Source organism: Argentina anserina, chromosome 2 (genome assembly GCF_933775445.1).
Source record: "Argentina anserina chromosome 2, drPotAnse1.1, whole genome shotgun sequence".
Lineage (NCBI taxonomy): Eukaryota > Viridiplantae > Streptophyta > Magnoliopsida > Rosales > Rosaceae > Argentina > Argentina anserina.
The window spans coordinates 28406434-28421536 of record NC_065873.1 but is presented as its reverse complement, the minus strand read 5'-3'; the positions used below and the strand labels follow the sequence as shown (position 1 = coordinate 28421536).

The 15103-nt window shown below is 36.6% G+C and overlaps 3 protein-coding genes across 3 annotated transcripts; all 3 read right to left on the bottom strand.

Moving 5' to 3' along the window:
* Positions 1-98: 98 nt before the first annotated feature.
* On the bottom strand, positions 99-5635 carry LOC126783586 (uncharacterized). The gene is made up of 16 exons (XM_050509084.1): positions 5424-5635; positions 4688-5022; positions 4420-4540; positions 4113-4230; positions 3537-3622; positions 3166-3237; positions 2747-2815; positions 2566-2646; positions 2375-2494; positions 2223-2297; positions 2010-2090; positions 1492-1565; positions 1338-1398; positions 837-892; positions 481-566; positions 99-387 (listed from the first exon to the last, which is right to left on the bottom strand). Exons 1-15 carry the CDS (start codon positions 5541-5543, stop codon positions 482-484), a joined length of 1554 nt encoding a protein of 517 aa, XP_050365041.1. The 5' UTR covers positions 5544-5635; the 3' UTR covers positions 99-387; position 481.
* Positions 5636-5762: 127 nt separating this feature from the next.
* On the bottom strand, positions 5763-8792 carry LOC126783589 (enoyl-CoA hydratase 2, peroxisomal). Its single transcript, XM_050509088.1, has 11 exons — positions 8644-8792; positions 8449-8471; positions 8254-8359; positions 8075-8139; positions 7823-7895; positions 7670-7709; positions 7367-7439; positions 7103-7253; positions 6462-6532; positions 6033-6206; positions 5763-5953 (listed from the first exon to the last, which is right to left on the bottom strand). The coding sequence occupies exons 1-11, from the start codon at positions 8692-8694 to the stop codon at positions 5866-5868; spliced, it is 915 nt and encodes a 304-aa protein (XP_050365045.1). The 5' UTR covers positions 8695-8792; the 3' UTR covers positions 5763-5865.
* Positions 8793-9792: 1000 nt separating this feature from the next.
* On the bottom strand, positions 9793-14237 carry LOC126782308 (T-complex protein 1 subunit beta). Its single transcript, XM_050507526.1, has 12 exons — positions 14106-14237; positions 13815-13847; positions 13654-13710; positions 12982-13047; positions 12763-12874; positions 12409-12537; positions 12173-12244; positions 11896-12011; positions 11617-11693; positions 10925-11410; positions 10240-10555; positions 9793-10138 (listed from the first exon to the last, which is right to left on the bottom strand). Exons 2-12 carry the CDS (start codon positions 13818-13820, stop codon positions 9992-9994), a joined length of 1584 nt encoding a protein of 527 aa, XP_050363483.1. The 5' UTR covers positions 13821-13847; positions 14106-14237; the 3' UTR covers positions 9793-9991.
* Positions 14238-15103: the final 866 nt, after the last annotated feature.

Genomic DNA, 15103 nt, shown 5'->3' with positions numbered 1-15103 from the left:
TGAGGCCGGTTGAACAATTTTTTGGACATGGCAGACCAATACGGTAATAACAAGACATGTGAGCCTGAACTCTACGTACTGTTGACGCCCTTTTTTAAAATCTGCGCACGTTAGGCCCGTCAAAAAAGTGTGCCAGTAATCAAAAAAGCGGCTGCCAATGCCAGTAAAATTAAGCCTGTCGATGGTCCGAAACCTCTTCACTACAAATGGGGCTTCAGGGCCGTTGATCAAAACCTGGCTTTAAATTTTTCTTATTAAAATCCAGGGGTTTATTGACTCTTTGGAATTTAGAAGCAAAAAAAAGTTGCTTTAAGCCGAAATCATACATGGTGCCAAAAAATGATTCACTCTGCATAACCTTAAACCTCCAGCTTCAATGGTTCCTTCCTGCAAGGGAGAATAATTCGGTCAAGGTTTACAACTAACAAACTTAGGCCGAAAACTAATCTGCGACAAATAATACTGGGAGAAACTATGAACCTCATTCAGTGAGAAAACAATCCATTTTAACATCAGTTACATCAAGTCGCAGTATCTCTGCTCTCGTACCCAACATTGATCCAAAGCTGCAAAAGACAGCCTAGTCAGTTTCACTGTAAATGCAGGGTCAATATTTGTAATATCACAAACAATGGCCACCGATTGGTTAGAGTTCAGTCTACATTAAACTTCAATAAAACTTCTAGCAAGCCATATAAGACAGATAAGAATAAGATACATGAATACAGAACCATACATGGAGAATCTGACAAAGAAATGTTACAAAGATACACATTTTGGGCGAGACAGAAATTTAACCCCTTAAACTCAAGGTGACAAAAAATATAAAATTATACCTAGGTTGAGTGCGTCCAAGATCACCATGAACAAATTCCTTGATATACGTTCCAGCCTGTAATGCAAAGAGACGCCAAGTTATTTGTTTATGTCATAAAGAACTACGAAACTTAATCTTCCATTTAAATCAGAGTGGTCTGTATGGGGGCACCACTTTCAAAGCAAAAAAGTAAAATCATAGTAGTCTATTGCCAACATTTGAACTAGTAAAAAAGTTGAATTGTTTCCAAAAAAATCATATAAGTGGTCCTCTAAATCATTCAACCCTACTGAATAAAAATGGTAACAGGTAGAAGACTTGTTATAAAAGATAATGAAAAACTGAAGGGGAGTTAATTGAATTCCCTAATTCAACTTCTTGATATTTCGAAGGAAAAAATTAAATGTATTGACAAATAGGAATGAAAGGATTCATTGCCTATGACCTTATTTCAAATTTAAGGTCAATTGAATTCATTGCTTCATACTGTATTCCCATGATTATCAGCTGAAAACATTACCTGGGTACATAGGTGCAGAAGAAAATATTGAGAACTTCCAACGATCCTCTCGATTCTCATCCTATTTTGGACAGCAGAGATAAAAGCTTAATTAATTTCAGGAGACTGAGTGTCTTATAATTGTTATTCAACAAAACTGGAATCATTCGCTAACCAATGAATAATCTTTTCACGTTCCAATGGACTTCGGCGGTGAAGCACCCTGATTGGAGTCCTTTGCAGAATAAGCTGCGCAATAATACACATTTAAGAATATTCCAATTAGAAAACAAAATTTCCTCAACTGTATACGGTAAATAAGTAAATGTTAGAAACTGCATTGATGTTACTATTTCCCAAATCTGATAACCACAATGACCATTATTTCAATATTATTCTAATATTTCCTTGTTTGGACTTTGGAAATATCATGAGGTCTGCTTTATGAGTCATGCCAAGACAACAAGATATTGCATATTATGAGGTCTGATGTTAAGCTCTTCATTATTAGTGGACATAATGTGGAGTTAGTTTCTGTGCCTCTTCAACGCATCCTTGTATGTGGGCAAGGTCATCTAAACATATATAATTAATATGCTGAGTATGAAGCTGATGAAAATTTTCCTGTCATGTGCTCAAGTTTATTTTAACCAAATATGAAAGAAAATAGTTGAGGCTTATAAAACAGCTAACCATGTCTTTAATTGAAGATATAGACTGAAAGTCTTCATCATTGAGAATGCGAGACGTCCACACAAGTGCAGTGTATTGCTTCTGCATGAAAGTACAGAACTGTGGATTAATAGGCCATCAATTTAAGGTCTGGATTGCACCATTAATTTCAGAAATTCAAGCACGTTAATCATGAGAAATTTCAACACAACATAATTAGAAAGAAAAATATACCTGTTTCTCTGCTTCTCCTTCACGCATGAGATCCCATGACTGACTGCCCACTAGTTTCAAATTTTTAACACCCACCTGCTTCCATACTGTTCTCATTTGTAATTGTTCAATGACAGCAAGAAACAATACAATAGAGTGGGCAGTGACCTTACCAATTTATTTTGCAAGTTATTTATCTTTGTTTGCAAATCTTTTACAGACTCCAGTGATGGGATATAGCGCGCATTTTGTACCTCAACCAGGAAAGGCCTCCCAGAACCCAACATCCGGACCTAAAAAGATTCTAATTTAATTGAGAATCCATTTATCAAATACAAAGCATAGTAAAGAAGATCTTCATTACATCAATATCTTCTCTGCCAGCCGCATGAAACTTGTATTTATCACCACGACATATGGGAAGAATGTTGCTACCTATTATCTCCTACATAAAATACCACAATAGCTGTCAGAATTTCACCCATCATTTCCAGAAGAAAAAGCGTAAATGGAATGATTATAGCAAATATTCTGACTGGTATTACCTCAACTGATGCTTCTCCCATTCTTTCATCATCAATAATCCAACAACTTTGACTTACATTTCTCGAGTACTGAAACACAAAAAAATTATGAGCCAGTCCACATGACAAGTTGAGCCAAATACTTGAAGTTGAGCCAGTCCACGTTAAAACCAAAAAGACACTTTAGTCACTCAATATGAAAAAAGAACCCTTTTAACAAACTAATCCACATCTCTGTGGCATCCCTAAATCAGTGAATATAGTTTATGCCTCCATATCTTTTTTTTATGGAAAACCATGAAATAAAAATGAAAGGAGCATAATAATGAGACCTGGATTGCAAAGCTATAGAGATTTAAATCTTAACACAACTCTAAAGCTCACGTATGACTACACTTAAATAAGTAAGAAATAAGTGGAGAAGATTAGAATTGGCTTACCTTCAGGTATCTCCCACCAAAGTATATTTGCGTCCTGTAACAGAGGAACTCCAAACAGCAAGGTTCATTGGTCTGGAAATGAAGATAAGTGGGTTTAGAATAAACATAACAGATTCAGAAAGCAATCCTAAGGAAGTTGCAAAGAATCAAAAGGATATCAATTTGAAAAGCAATCAGCTGTAAAATATACAACACTTGATACTGAAAAGAGCAACTCTATACAAAGTGCTTTCCGATTCCATAGCTGAAGATAATAATTGTAACCCACAAATAAACTTATTTATTGTCATGCTTCCCACCCCCTCAAAACAGAAAATGGCAATATATTTCTTGGATCATTTCAAAGAGAAGGTGAAATGTCATCAAAATACCTGCTCAAGACATAACTTCAGACATTTCGACGATTCATTAGCTTGCAGACTCCTCGGTTCACCCAAGTCCAGACCATTCGGTGTGCCTGTAAAATGGAGCAGTTATGCCTTCAACTATCATGCTACTTACAAAAAGTTGGAAATGCACAGAGTTAAATCGACACTTGGAGAGAGGGGCCAATGTGAAACTGATGTCAGCATGCAGGAATGGTGGGCCAACGTAATATGCACAGATAGCACCAGAAGAAGATTTGCCTCACTTGGTTTTGCAGTAGCAACTAAAATTGCAAAAGGGAGTGAATGATAACAAATAATTAAAGAGCTGTTATTAGGAAGGTTCACTAAGTAGTTAGGGTTCATTTTATGAACCACATCTATCCCAAACTTGGCACTAACCAAGATCTTGAACTTTGCAATCGAATTGTACAAAGATGCAGCATGAGAAGTAGGGACCCTTAATACATGCAATCTTCGGAATGTTATCCTACCATATAGGTCACGAACAGAATTTAAATTCTGCTTCTTTAAAATAGTCAGAGATGAGCACAAGCATTGGTAGTATAATATTGAACATGCCTGTTTTTCTTCTTTTACTCTCATGGCACCCATCAACAGAGTTTTCAACTATTTTTGATGATACAGGGTATGTGTACGTCAAACGGATGCGAAAAGTGCCTGTGCTTGATTTGCAATCCTGCAAAACTTCAATTTATAGTAGATCAGTGACGAGTTAACATGTTTAAAGATTGACATACAGATGAATCGTATACTAATTCAAGGTTAAAAGAAGGGTCCTAAATCATATCTCAATGGATTCTCATTTATATAATTATCTCATATACATGATACCAAAATCAAATGGGTAAGACGAATCGCTGCATACCAGCATTGATTCTAGGGACTCTGTAAGAGAAACTTTTAGAGCATCTTTTGCAGAAATGCATTCAGGCAGTGACCTCTCCTGAAACCAAAGTTCAGAATCATACTTTGTTTTCATATGATCCCTGCAGAAGAAAAGCAAAATTAAAACAGCCCCAATACAAAATTTGTCGAAGAAATGTGAATTTCAGTTGAACATAAAACTTGGATTACTTCGAAAGTTATTATATAAATGCTTTTTCAAAAAAAAAAAATTTTAATTGCAACCTTACCAAACAGTGCGTTCGTTTTCCAGGATAATAGGTGGTATAGACACTTCAAGAGAAAAACCGTCTATCTCAAATCCCTGTTCCCTAATCAGATTGCAAATATAAGCAGCCAACCCATCCACACTCTCCTTTTTCACCACCTTATTATTCTCACTATAAGTGAACTGCAAGACTCCTAAACAAACCGTACAAACCGCCGGCTCTCGTAAGCTACTGTGGATGTCCACTGGATCAGTTAAATCCGAGAAGACTGAGCTCAGCATTGAAGGTGATAGCGGAGAACGATAATGCACACACTCTCTGACCCCAAACAACCGCAAAATGCATCTGGTGCATACCTAAAAGAAAATAATACTCAAAATTTCAAACAAATTTGAACAATCCATCCACTCCATTCTATAAACTTATAATCTTATATATAAAGAAACCCTAAGCGTTTATATCTATATAAACAAACCGAATTCGAATCCATTTTATAAACTTCAGATGAAACAAAACCCTAAGCGATGCTCGTATCTACAAAACCTAGACGAATAAATAAGACTCCACTCTGTAAGCTCTATACATATTGAAACCCTAAGCATTAATATTAATGCAAACAAAACGAATTCGAATCTATTCCATAAACTTCAGAGGAATCGAAACCCTAAGTGATGCTCGCGTGCACAAAACCTAGATGCATAACTAAAGCGAAACGCAAAAGGTGTGAACAATAGTAAGGTAGGTTAAAGAAGCTCACCCCGATTGAGAACAACTCAATCACGGCTTGGCTGGGCAGAGATCGGACGGCTTCGTAGAGAGCTCGCACGTCGTCGCCGTTAACGATTGCCGGAGAAGCCTCTTCAATTTGTGTTGCCATTTCGAGAAGACGAGAAGTAGCGAGTGAAGTTGATGAGGTGTCCGCGGGGTTTTTATTTTCAGTGCGAAGGGTTTTATGGCTTGGCGCGACTCAAAACGCTGCGTTTTGGTGGCGAAGTTGAGCAAAATTAAATTATAAAAGACAATGACAATCTGGCAATCTCATAATTTACAGCAATAACGGATGAGTAGCGTGTATTGAGAACTTAGACGAGTGCCAGACATAATACAGGCTTTGCTTATTGCTATTCTTTCCTTGTTCTTTCTTATACAAACAATGCTTCAATACGCTTATTAATACAAATGGATTGAAACCAAGTGGTTTACAAGGACGAAGATAAACGGTGGAGATCCACATAGCCAGCCAGCACTGCTCTGCTTCGTTCTTTCACCTTTGTTTGATATATTACCCTGCAGATTTCAACAAAAGCTTTGCGTAACCTTGCTTGTTAAGAGACTAGTTCTAGCAATTGCTCAGAAGCCAAATTACCTGGACCCTTCGAGCCACATTTCAGTGACCAATGTTTCACCAGGGTAAACATGTAATAAGAATCGGCCTGAAATGCATTTCACCATATTTGAATCTCCTCGGCATATACATTTGATGATTGCCCTGACTGCAAATCCTAGTGTGCACAACCCATGGAGTATTGGCAGCGTGAATCTTTGAATACACAATACAAAATAGTTAGAATACTTGGAAACATTCTAGAAGCTCATATCAGTGAGATATTTCCAAAAAAAAGTATCCAAAATGCAAAATATTCTTTCAACTGATGTGAAAGCCAACATGGACCAGGGAAACCAAAGAGATTAATTTTACAGTGCTAGTTTGGCCACTGTCTACATCAGTGCATCTACGTGTGAAAGAAGAGAAAAACAATCTAAATCCAGGTATCATAATAAGTGAGGTACTAACCCTGCAACTTTTGCAATATTGGGATCCGAATGCAGAGGATTATAGTCCCCAGATAGCCTATACAGCAAAGCCTGCAAAACAGCATAGACATAAAATATTCTATAAAATCTCAATCAAAGAGAATAGTTAAATTCTATAGTTTCTAATGTAAGTTGTCTTTTTCTCTGAAAAAATAATGTATCCCAAATCTGACTTATCATTCGCATACAAGTCTATATTTATTTATTCTACTTTACATATTTTTGGTATTTCATGACCATGTATCATGTGTACAAGCCATGAATAAGCTGTCCAGACTTAGGCATACATGAGGGACATTATAATCACTAATTGCCAAGTAAGTTGACAAGAAGGGGAGAATAAATAAGGAATTGGATTTGGATTGAACTTTTATGAGAAATCAAGATTTTCAACAGCTTGTTTGTTTCTTTTTTTAAATGTTCGGGGGTTGGGACATCTTTCCAGGACACTTGGCTTCCAGAAAGTTGATCACTGCATCATTGCTGGATTATGTACAAAAAGGACCAAATGCCCCTTGAAAAGGAAGCATTGCAAAGGAATATACTAATGAAAAATGTAGGACTAATCACCTGAGTCCTACCACAGTGACTTGTTGCCATTACAAAAGAAAAGCTACATACCTGAGATGGTAGTGTACAATCTTCAAAAACTGCAAAAGGTTGACTTTTTGGAATTTTCACGGAGGATCCCTGGTTCTTTGGATAGTTTGAATATGAAAATGGATGAGATGATTTGGAGAAGCCACCAGCGCCTCGCAGAAAAACAGTTGTCCTGTAGAATAGCACTCCAGATGTCCAATTACATGGCAGTACTATGATTTTCTCAGAGAATTACAGAGTACTAGTCTACTAGACCAGCTGATTCAAGTAGTACTTGGCACTTACCGATTCATGCATAACAATTCACCAGATTCTTTATCATAACTTTTTGTTTCCATCTCAACAACGGCAGCTTTTCCTGCATGGAAATTAGGGGAAATAAGTACCTGCCGGAACATTAAAATCTCTTCGAGGAAAACAAGTACTCAGGCAATGTACACACATGAGTTGGATATCCCATACAAATGTGGGCATCAGAGAAGAATTGTGTGATGAAACTTGCTTAAAGAGAACCTTGAACTCAAACTATGTCATGTAAATAAGGATGTGGTTCTGCTATTTAAACAAATAATAGTGCTAGTAACAAACCTTTATCATGGAGTCCAGCAAGACTCACCGTATTGTTTAGCTGAATCAACAACAAAACAAACTAAACTTATTATCTCTTCCACAAAAAGCATAGTCGGAAAATAAAATCAAAACAAAAACAAAAGGTGTGCAGCTTTTGGTTAGAGGCATTACAGAAGCGCTTGATGGTAGTGGCTTGTAAATTTCTATGTATTGCTGTCCATGCAGCAAAAGGCGTGGATCAAAACTGGTGGCGATACAAAGTTACAAACCAAAACTTCCAATCAGCTTCTCATCAAGTCAAAAAGGCTTATAAATTATAACATTATAAAACATACACCAACATATCAGGAAGTTCATAAAGAAACTAATACTTTAGAGAGTATACCCATGTAACGGAGACCTTATACTGTAATTGGTACTTACTCCAATCCTGGCACATGAAACTTGAGACTTCCGAGCGAAAACAGAGCAGAAAATGTTGGCAACACCTAGTGAAAACAAACCACCATGCTTGTATCATTATCTCAAATTATTCCAGCAAACAAATATTTCAATCACATTTAACAAAAAATAAAAAACAAGTAAATTCAGTTCCACCAAACCTGGATAGATTTCTGCCCATTCTCATGATAAACATATTTAAGTTCATCAGCATCTACCGCATCCCTAGCGCAAGCTCCAACACCTAATGCATAGAGAGCTACATCTCTGCCCATTGCAAAGAGTTTTAAAATTATAGCTACAGTACATCATTTCTCAGATGAAAAATTGAGCATAATCAAACGGGGGACTCTTACCTCTCGGAATAAGTGTACGACAACTGAAGTTTCCCGTATCATATCAACATGAATGAGAAATCAAAAACTATTAGGAGGTGAATCGTAGTGTTACTGAGTTACCGTAGATAAGATTCAAGGAGTGGAGCGCGGGAGGAAGAGAGAGAGAGAGAGAGAGAGAGAGAGAGAGAGAGAGAGAGAGAGAGAGAGACGTACCTCGGGATATTTGAGAGTAGAGAATTTCTCAGGATCGAAGTCCGTCGACATCGTCACTGTTTTCTCTCTTCGAATTTGGATTGGGGAAGTACTCGGGTCTCAGCTGAGCTTGGCACGAATATCAATACTTGCCTATCCTCTTTTGTTTTTCAACCATATTTTTTGTGAGCTTCTATTTATACAAAAAAGGGTATTTACACCTCTTGGACTTTCATTTTATTTTTATAGACAATTAAAATGTTATTTAGATTTTTATAGTTTTCCTAAAATGCTCAGAAAATGTACAATAATCACACAAATTATCTTCTCGAATTAATTCACTATTCCACTCATTTTCTAAATTCATAACAAAATTAGTAGACTAACTTTTTCATTCACTGATACATATATATATATATGTGCAACTCACCAATAATTAATATTATATGAAATATTCTAACCTCTAATAAACAAATTTTATTTTTTAAGTCAAATCAAAGTTTTGAGAAATTTTTTAGATAGTCATATAGTTTATACATTAAATCGTCTACATTTAATTTGATGTTAATCATCTACATTTAATTTTTGACTTATGATGTTTACCAAAAAAGAAGGTAATCAATTTAATCATTTTATGCAATATGATATCCCATTTTGGAAATTTTCTAGCAATAAATATACATGATAATTATCTATATTTGTAATTTAGAGGATAAGTTAAGAATTGTTTTTTTTAATTTCATATGCATTGACTAAGTCAAAACTATATAGAAAAAAAAATGGAGATCTAAGTACCATTTTAGGAGGCATGAATAGAAGCTCCCTATTTTTTTCTTCTTTGAACAAATTTTCTTGAATGCGTATTGATTATTAAAGCAGCGCAGCCTACAACTTGTAGCGTAGTTCAACAAACATCGAAATATCAAGAGACTTTGATTTATAAACTAGTCGAGTCATTGTTAACTATCCTAGTCGTATGAGTAGGAACTTATTACCTATAATATGTGATCACAGAAGGGAAGATCAGCATAGCTTCAGATATGCACAGCTAGATTTATAGAGATGGAGCAGGGGAGAACATATGAGAGACTGAGAGAGGATGTATAACTAAGTTGTTTCCTGTTACCTCCTATAACTTTTGCAGGGAAGAACAAATCCGCCAGTACTCTATTCACCAACCAACAAAACTCGATAAAAATCTTAAAATAAGTCATCAGTTTGCAATTAGACCACACGAAAACCTTTCTGCAAAATCTTAATCCGATCAAACTAAAACGTCAACATACACAATCATACATAAGAGTGCCGCGACAAGGGCATATGTCAAAACAGTTTTGATAGCTACTGAAATATAGTTCTATCCAGCTTTTCACATTCTATTTTCTCTCTGTCGTGGTGCACATGTTATGATCTCATCAACTCTAAGAATCATCTCTGCAGCCTCTGTTGCAGAAAGCAAGACAGCTTGCTTAACTTTAAACGCTTCAGATATCCCTCGTTCTGCCATGTCTCCCACCTGCCAGAAGGAAAACAATTGCTCGAAATCAAATTATTATGACAGTCCGGAACAAGAATCATGTTTCTATTTATGTTATTTTTCAACACATCAGTACTTACAGTTCCAGAGATGACATCAATCCCCGCAGTGCATCCTTCCTTGTGGTGTTCAGCACGTAGCTGTGCAACCAACTCAGCACTGTCCAAACCAGCATTGTCAGCTATGATGGTTGGAATGGCCAAAAGTGCCCGTGAGAAAGCTTCAATAGCATGAGATTTCTTTCCAGGAGTCTTTTTGGCTAGCACATCAACTTCCTTAGCCATAATCATCTCTGGCCATCCACCTCCAAGCAAAACCCTGCTGTCATTGACTGTCTGAGACAGAACACACAAGGCATCGTGCAGAGACCTTTCAGCCTCATCCAGCACATGATGGCTGCCAAAGGGGACAAAAATGTCATATCGAGCACCTAACTCAATGTTATATAGAACAAAATATACACATTTTTATAACGAGGGATTAAGGGATATCCGCTACAGAACAGGCTTTTCTCAAACTCTACATAATGTGTGGGACTGTATACAGAAAAGCTCACAGGTTCTAGTATCACTTGAGATGAAAGACAGAACAATAAAAAACAGGCAGCCATGTTCTGTAGTCACAACACCAATTCATGAAAAACATGGATCTGGCAAAAAAAATGAAATATGACATATATGAACACCAGAAGCCACAAACCTAGTATCTGAGTACTAATTGAGAACTAAATAGGGAAAAAAATCAAATTGTAAATAAAATAAATACCTAGCGCCTCTCAATACTATAGTACAAGCCTGGCCCAGTGCAACGCCAGAAAAGTGGATCAACTTGTCCTCACCAATCATGATCTCCTCAATGAGATCGCAGTGCCCAAGCTTAACTGACTCAGGATTATCAAACGTTGATGCAATTTCACCACCAGTTACCAATGCCAAACGTTCAATGCCATCAAAATCAGCATGCTCAATTGCAAGTATTCCTGCATCCGCGAAGAGCTCTTCTGGGAAATTGTAAATCAGCTGTCTGTTAACGAAGCAGTTAATCCCATGACTGATGATCTTCTTCACCTTCTCCCTCATTTTTTCTTTCTCAGCCCCTTCAATTTCAGCAACCTTAGACATTGAATCAACACGCACACGAGCCCCATAAATCTTCACTTTGTCTGTGTCCATGGCTGTGTTTGCAACCAAAATCTTGGCATTCTCTATACGTTTTGGCTGACCAAGACCTATTTTCTTGTCAAGAATAAATCTGGTAAAGAAAAAACCCAAGTAAACCAGAGGTCAATAAGTGCCCTAGAAACAAGAAACTTACATGCCTGATTTTAAGCAGTGTCAATAATTGAACGTACTTGATACGAAGATTTTTCATAACAATACTGCACAACCAAACTAATCCGAACTAGAAAAGAGGCATCACAACATAATATTAATTCAATGCACCCAGTTTTGCCTTACCCTTCATCCAAAAATGAATCCTTCAGTGATCCCCCAGGTTTCTTTATGATTTGGATAGACTCTAAGTTGGTACTTCCCTGCCATTGCAACAGTATTATTAAACATTACCATACAAAGGATGCTTATATGCTTATGAAAAAGAGAAAAGGAGAAAAAGAGATCAACCCTATGTCAGCAGGGAGGGGACTTAATTACCCAACAAGAGCAAACATGTACACATGAAGATTGAACCTCATTAAGGTAATAAAGGGGACCTAAGAAAAATTGATAATAAATTACCTGTAGCCGCATCACAGCATCCACTGCTAGTTGTGCAAAATGCTCCTTATCCTGGGAAAGAATTTTGGAGCTCAAAGTAGTCTTTGCAATTTTCATCAGGTCTGACTTGAACACCTCTGCGCAATCAAATAATGTTATCCATCAGCTATAAGTAACATTGATACTGAAGCCAAGATCAAGCCAACCATAAAGAGATACAACTGGTGAAGCGAAAGGGGATGTCTCTAAGGCCAGAATGACACCAATTGCATTTCAATAAATAAGCAGAAGTACATACTAGAATCAGCCTTGTTGTCAACAACCTTCTTCAACAAAGCATCACGAGCACATTCAGCTGCCATTCGATAACCTACAAAATCAAACAAGCAGCATTACAGACTCTGACACTTTCATATTTCAAAGGTACGGCTAGAAATAAATAAAAAAATCACAAGTTATATGCAAGTAATTATTTGTACAAACATATAGAGGGGAACTGTGAAAGTATGTTCACAGGTGGAACCTATAACAAACCTGATATAATTGTCATTGGGTGAATCTTCGCTGCAACCAGCTTTTCTGCCTCCCTTAACAGCTCTCCAGCCAAAACAACAACCGAAGTTGTCCCATCACCAACTTCATCATCTTGAACTTTTGAAATGTCTGACATTGTGTTAAGGATCATCTCATATAGTGTGATAAATATATTTCTACCACCCTTTTCAGTTTTATTAAACAAGTACTAGAAGATCACAGATAATGTGCCAGCAAAGGCTTTCAGAAAATTGAAGTATGTTGAAGATGACTCAACATAAGGAAAAAAAATTCCGGTTACAATCATCATGTGTATAAATGGATTGTATAATGTAACTGCAACTGTTAGGATACCAACAAGGACTTTAGCAGCTGCATTGTCAATGTGCAGGGACTTTAAGATGGTGGCCCCATCATTGGTCACAGTAACTGAATGACCTCTTCCTGTTGATTGCAGTATTTTATCCTGTCCAAGTAGTTTAACAACAACATAACCAAAATAAGGAGACTAAATTTTACTACAAATGTGTGCAGCTTTTAGTCTGGAAATATATTTCAGTAAAAGAAACACACCATTCCTTTAGGCCCTAAGGTTGTCTTGACCAGGTCGGCAATTGCCATTCCACCCACAAATGAAGCCTAAAAAATCATACATAAATTACAATTATGAGTAATATATCAAACTGTGGCCAACTTCATGCTGAAAGGGAATAGACATAAAGATTGATAGTGGCTACCGTAGAATGCAAGTCAGGAAAATCCCAGAAAGCATTGAAAATATAACCAAATTTCAAATGCATAACCCCCCTTTTCCTTCCCAACCAACACCCACTAGGTAAACTATTACGATAAAAACTTTCAGGAGTCCGCCTCAAGTCTTTTTCTCCGTCTAAGATTCAGGTGTGTGACAATTCTTCATTATTTTCATAATATCTAAAACCTTTAAATAAATTTCAAGCAATAGTTATGGTGTCATCCTGTCAAACCCAAGACCTAGAAAAAGTTAGACCCAATATACGACTCTAGCCATCCTATCCCACAGAACCGCAGATCTGAATCATTACTAATTTCTAATCAGTCGCATATTGCCTCGCAGTAAAGCAAAACCTTCAAATTTAAGTAAGCTACTATATAGTCACTCACTCTGAGACACAACACATCCTGTTCGGCTCTATCTCTTCAACCAATACGGAAAATAAGTAAGACATAATTGCAAGTACACTTCAGATAATAGCGTAAACTTACCAATCTGGCACGCTCTCCTTTCTCCTCACTAGCTTCATCCTTGAAAATGTTATCGACCTATTACATTCACCAATCAAGTCACAAACAGCCCACATAATTGAACCATATATTAATAAACTTCATTTTTGTTAGGTAAGCAGTAGTGATTAATATGCACATACCGGCATCTCGTATATAACTTATAGACTTGAAACCTGCAAGATTTATGAACTGAGATTTAAAAGGAGCAACACAAAGTGAATCGAAACAAACAAATCACAGCATAGAGTAACGACCTAAACCCTAAAAGTTCGAGCACGAACAAGTTCTTAGTCTATCTTCCACCACTCATTTTCACCAATAACGAAATGAGCTAAGTGAGGAAACTCAAACAATGGAGGAAAATGAACTAAAACCCTAAACCTCGAAAAAGTTGAAAAACAGAGGAAGCCTAACTGTGAGAAAGCAGTTACCTGATCTGAGAGAGAAATCGAAGTCGAAGAGGTAGGACGGAGATTCCGAGAGTCTGGATCTCCGGCTTGAAATCTAGTTGCGGTGCGCGACGAGGGGTTTTCACTTGTTCTAGTAGCAGCAGCACTGGTGGTAAAGGAGGGGTGCAAATAACCACTGCTTATTTATAGTTCAAAATGAACTCGATGTCGAACCTCCGCTACTCATCTGGGCCCAGAATAATGGGCCGGCGCATCCCAAAACGTATGGGCCAGGGAAAAGTTCTGATTCTCACTTTGAATCTAGGCCTGGCGGTCTGCACACCAACAAGCACTTTTTATAGATCAATGGTTAGATATTCATATATGATATTTTTGTGTAGGAGTGGGCGCAAGACAAGATAGGACAGGACGAGGCTAATCACACGTCTCGTCCTACTCATTAAATTCAGAACGGAATTTGTGTTTTTAAAAATTCGTCACATTCAGAATCAATTCCGTCAGAATTAGGACAAGATCAAGATGAGACCAAACATATCACACCTTTTAGAACTTTAAATAATAAATACTTAATTTACCACAAATAAAATTTTAGTATGAATTATTGTAATAAAAGAAACATATAGATTGTTCCAAATATCATTCACCATCTACTTCGATATCATGAGTTTAATTATTATAAAATTAAATTCATCATTCGAATTATAGCGTTATAGATATTGTACATGAAAAATTTAATGTTATCATACAATAAATATATATATATATAATTACGTACTGTATATAAGATTAGCTAGATTCTAATTGCTAAGCTCATAAAAAATGTAATACACGAAGCGTCTTTATCTATATCATATAACTTGGACCATATATTAATGAGAAAATTTACCGAGACTTGTTTATATTTAGAAAATAAACTAAGGTCCAAGATTCATTCTTTGATATTAGCCATTTTCTTATCAAATACATCAAATGTGTTCTCATAAATTATAAATGTATGGTGAAGATGAAATATTTGATGG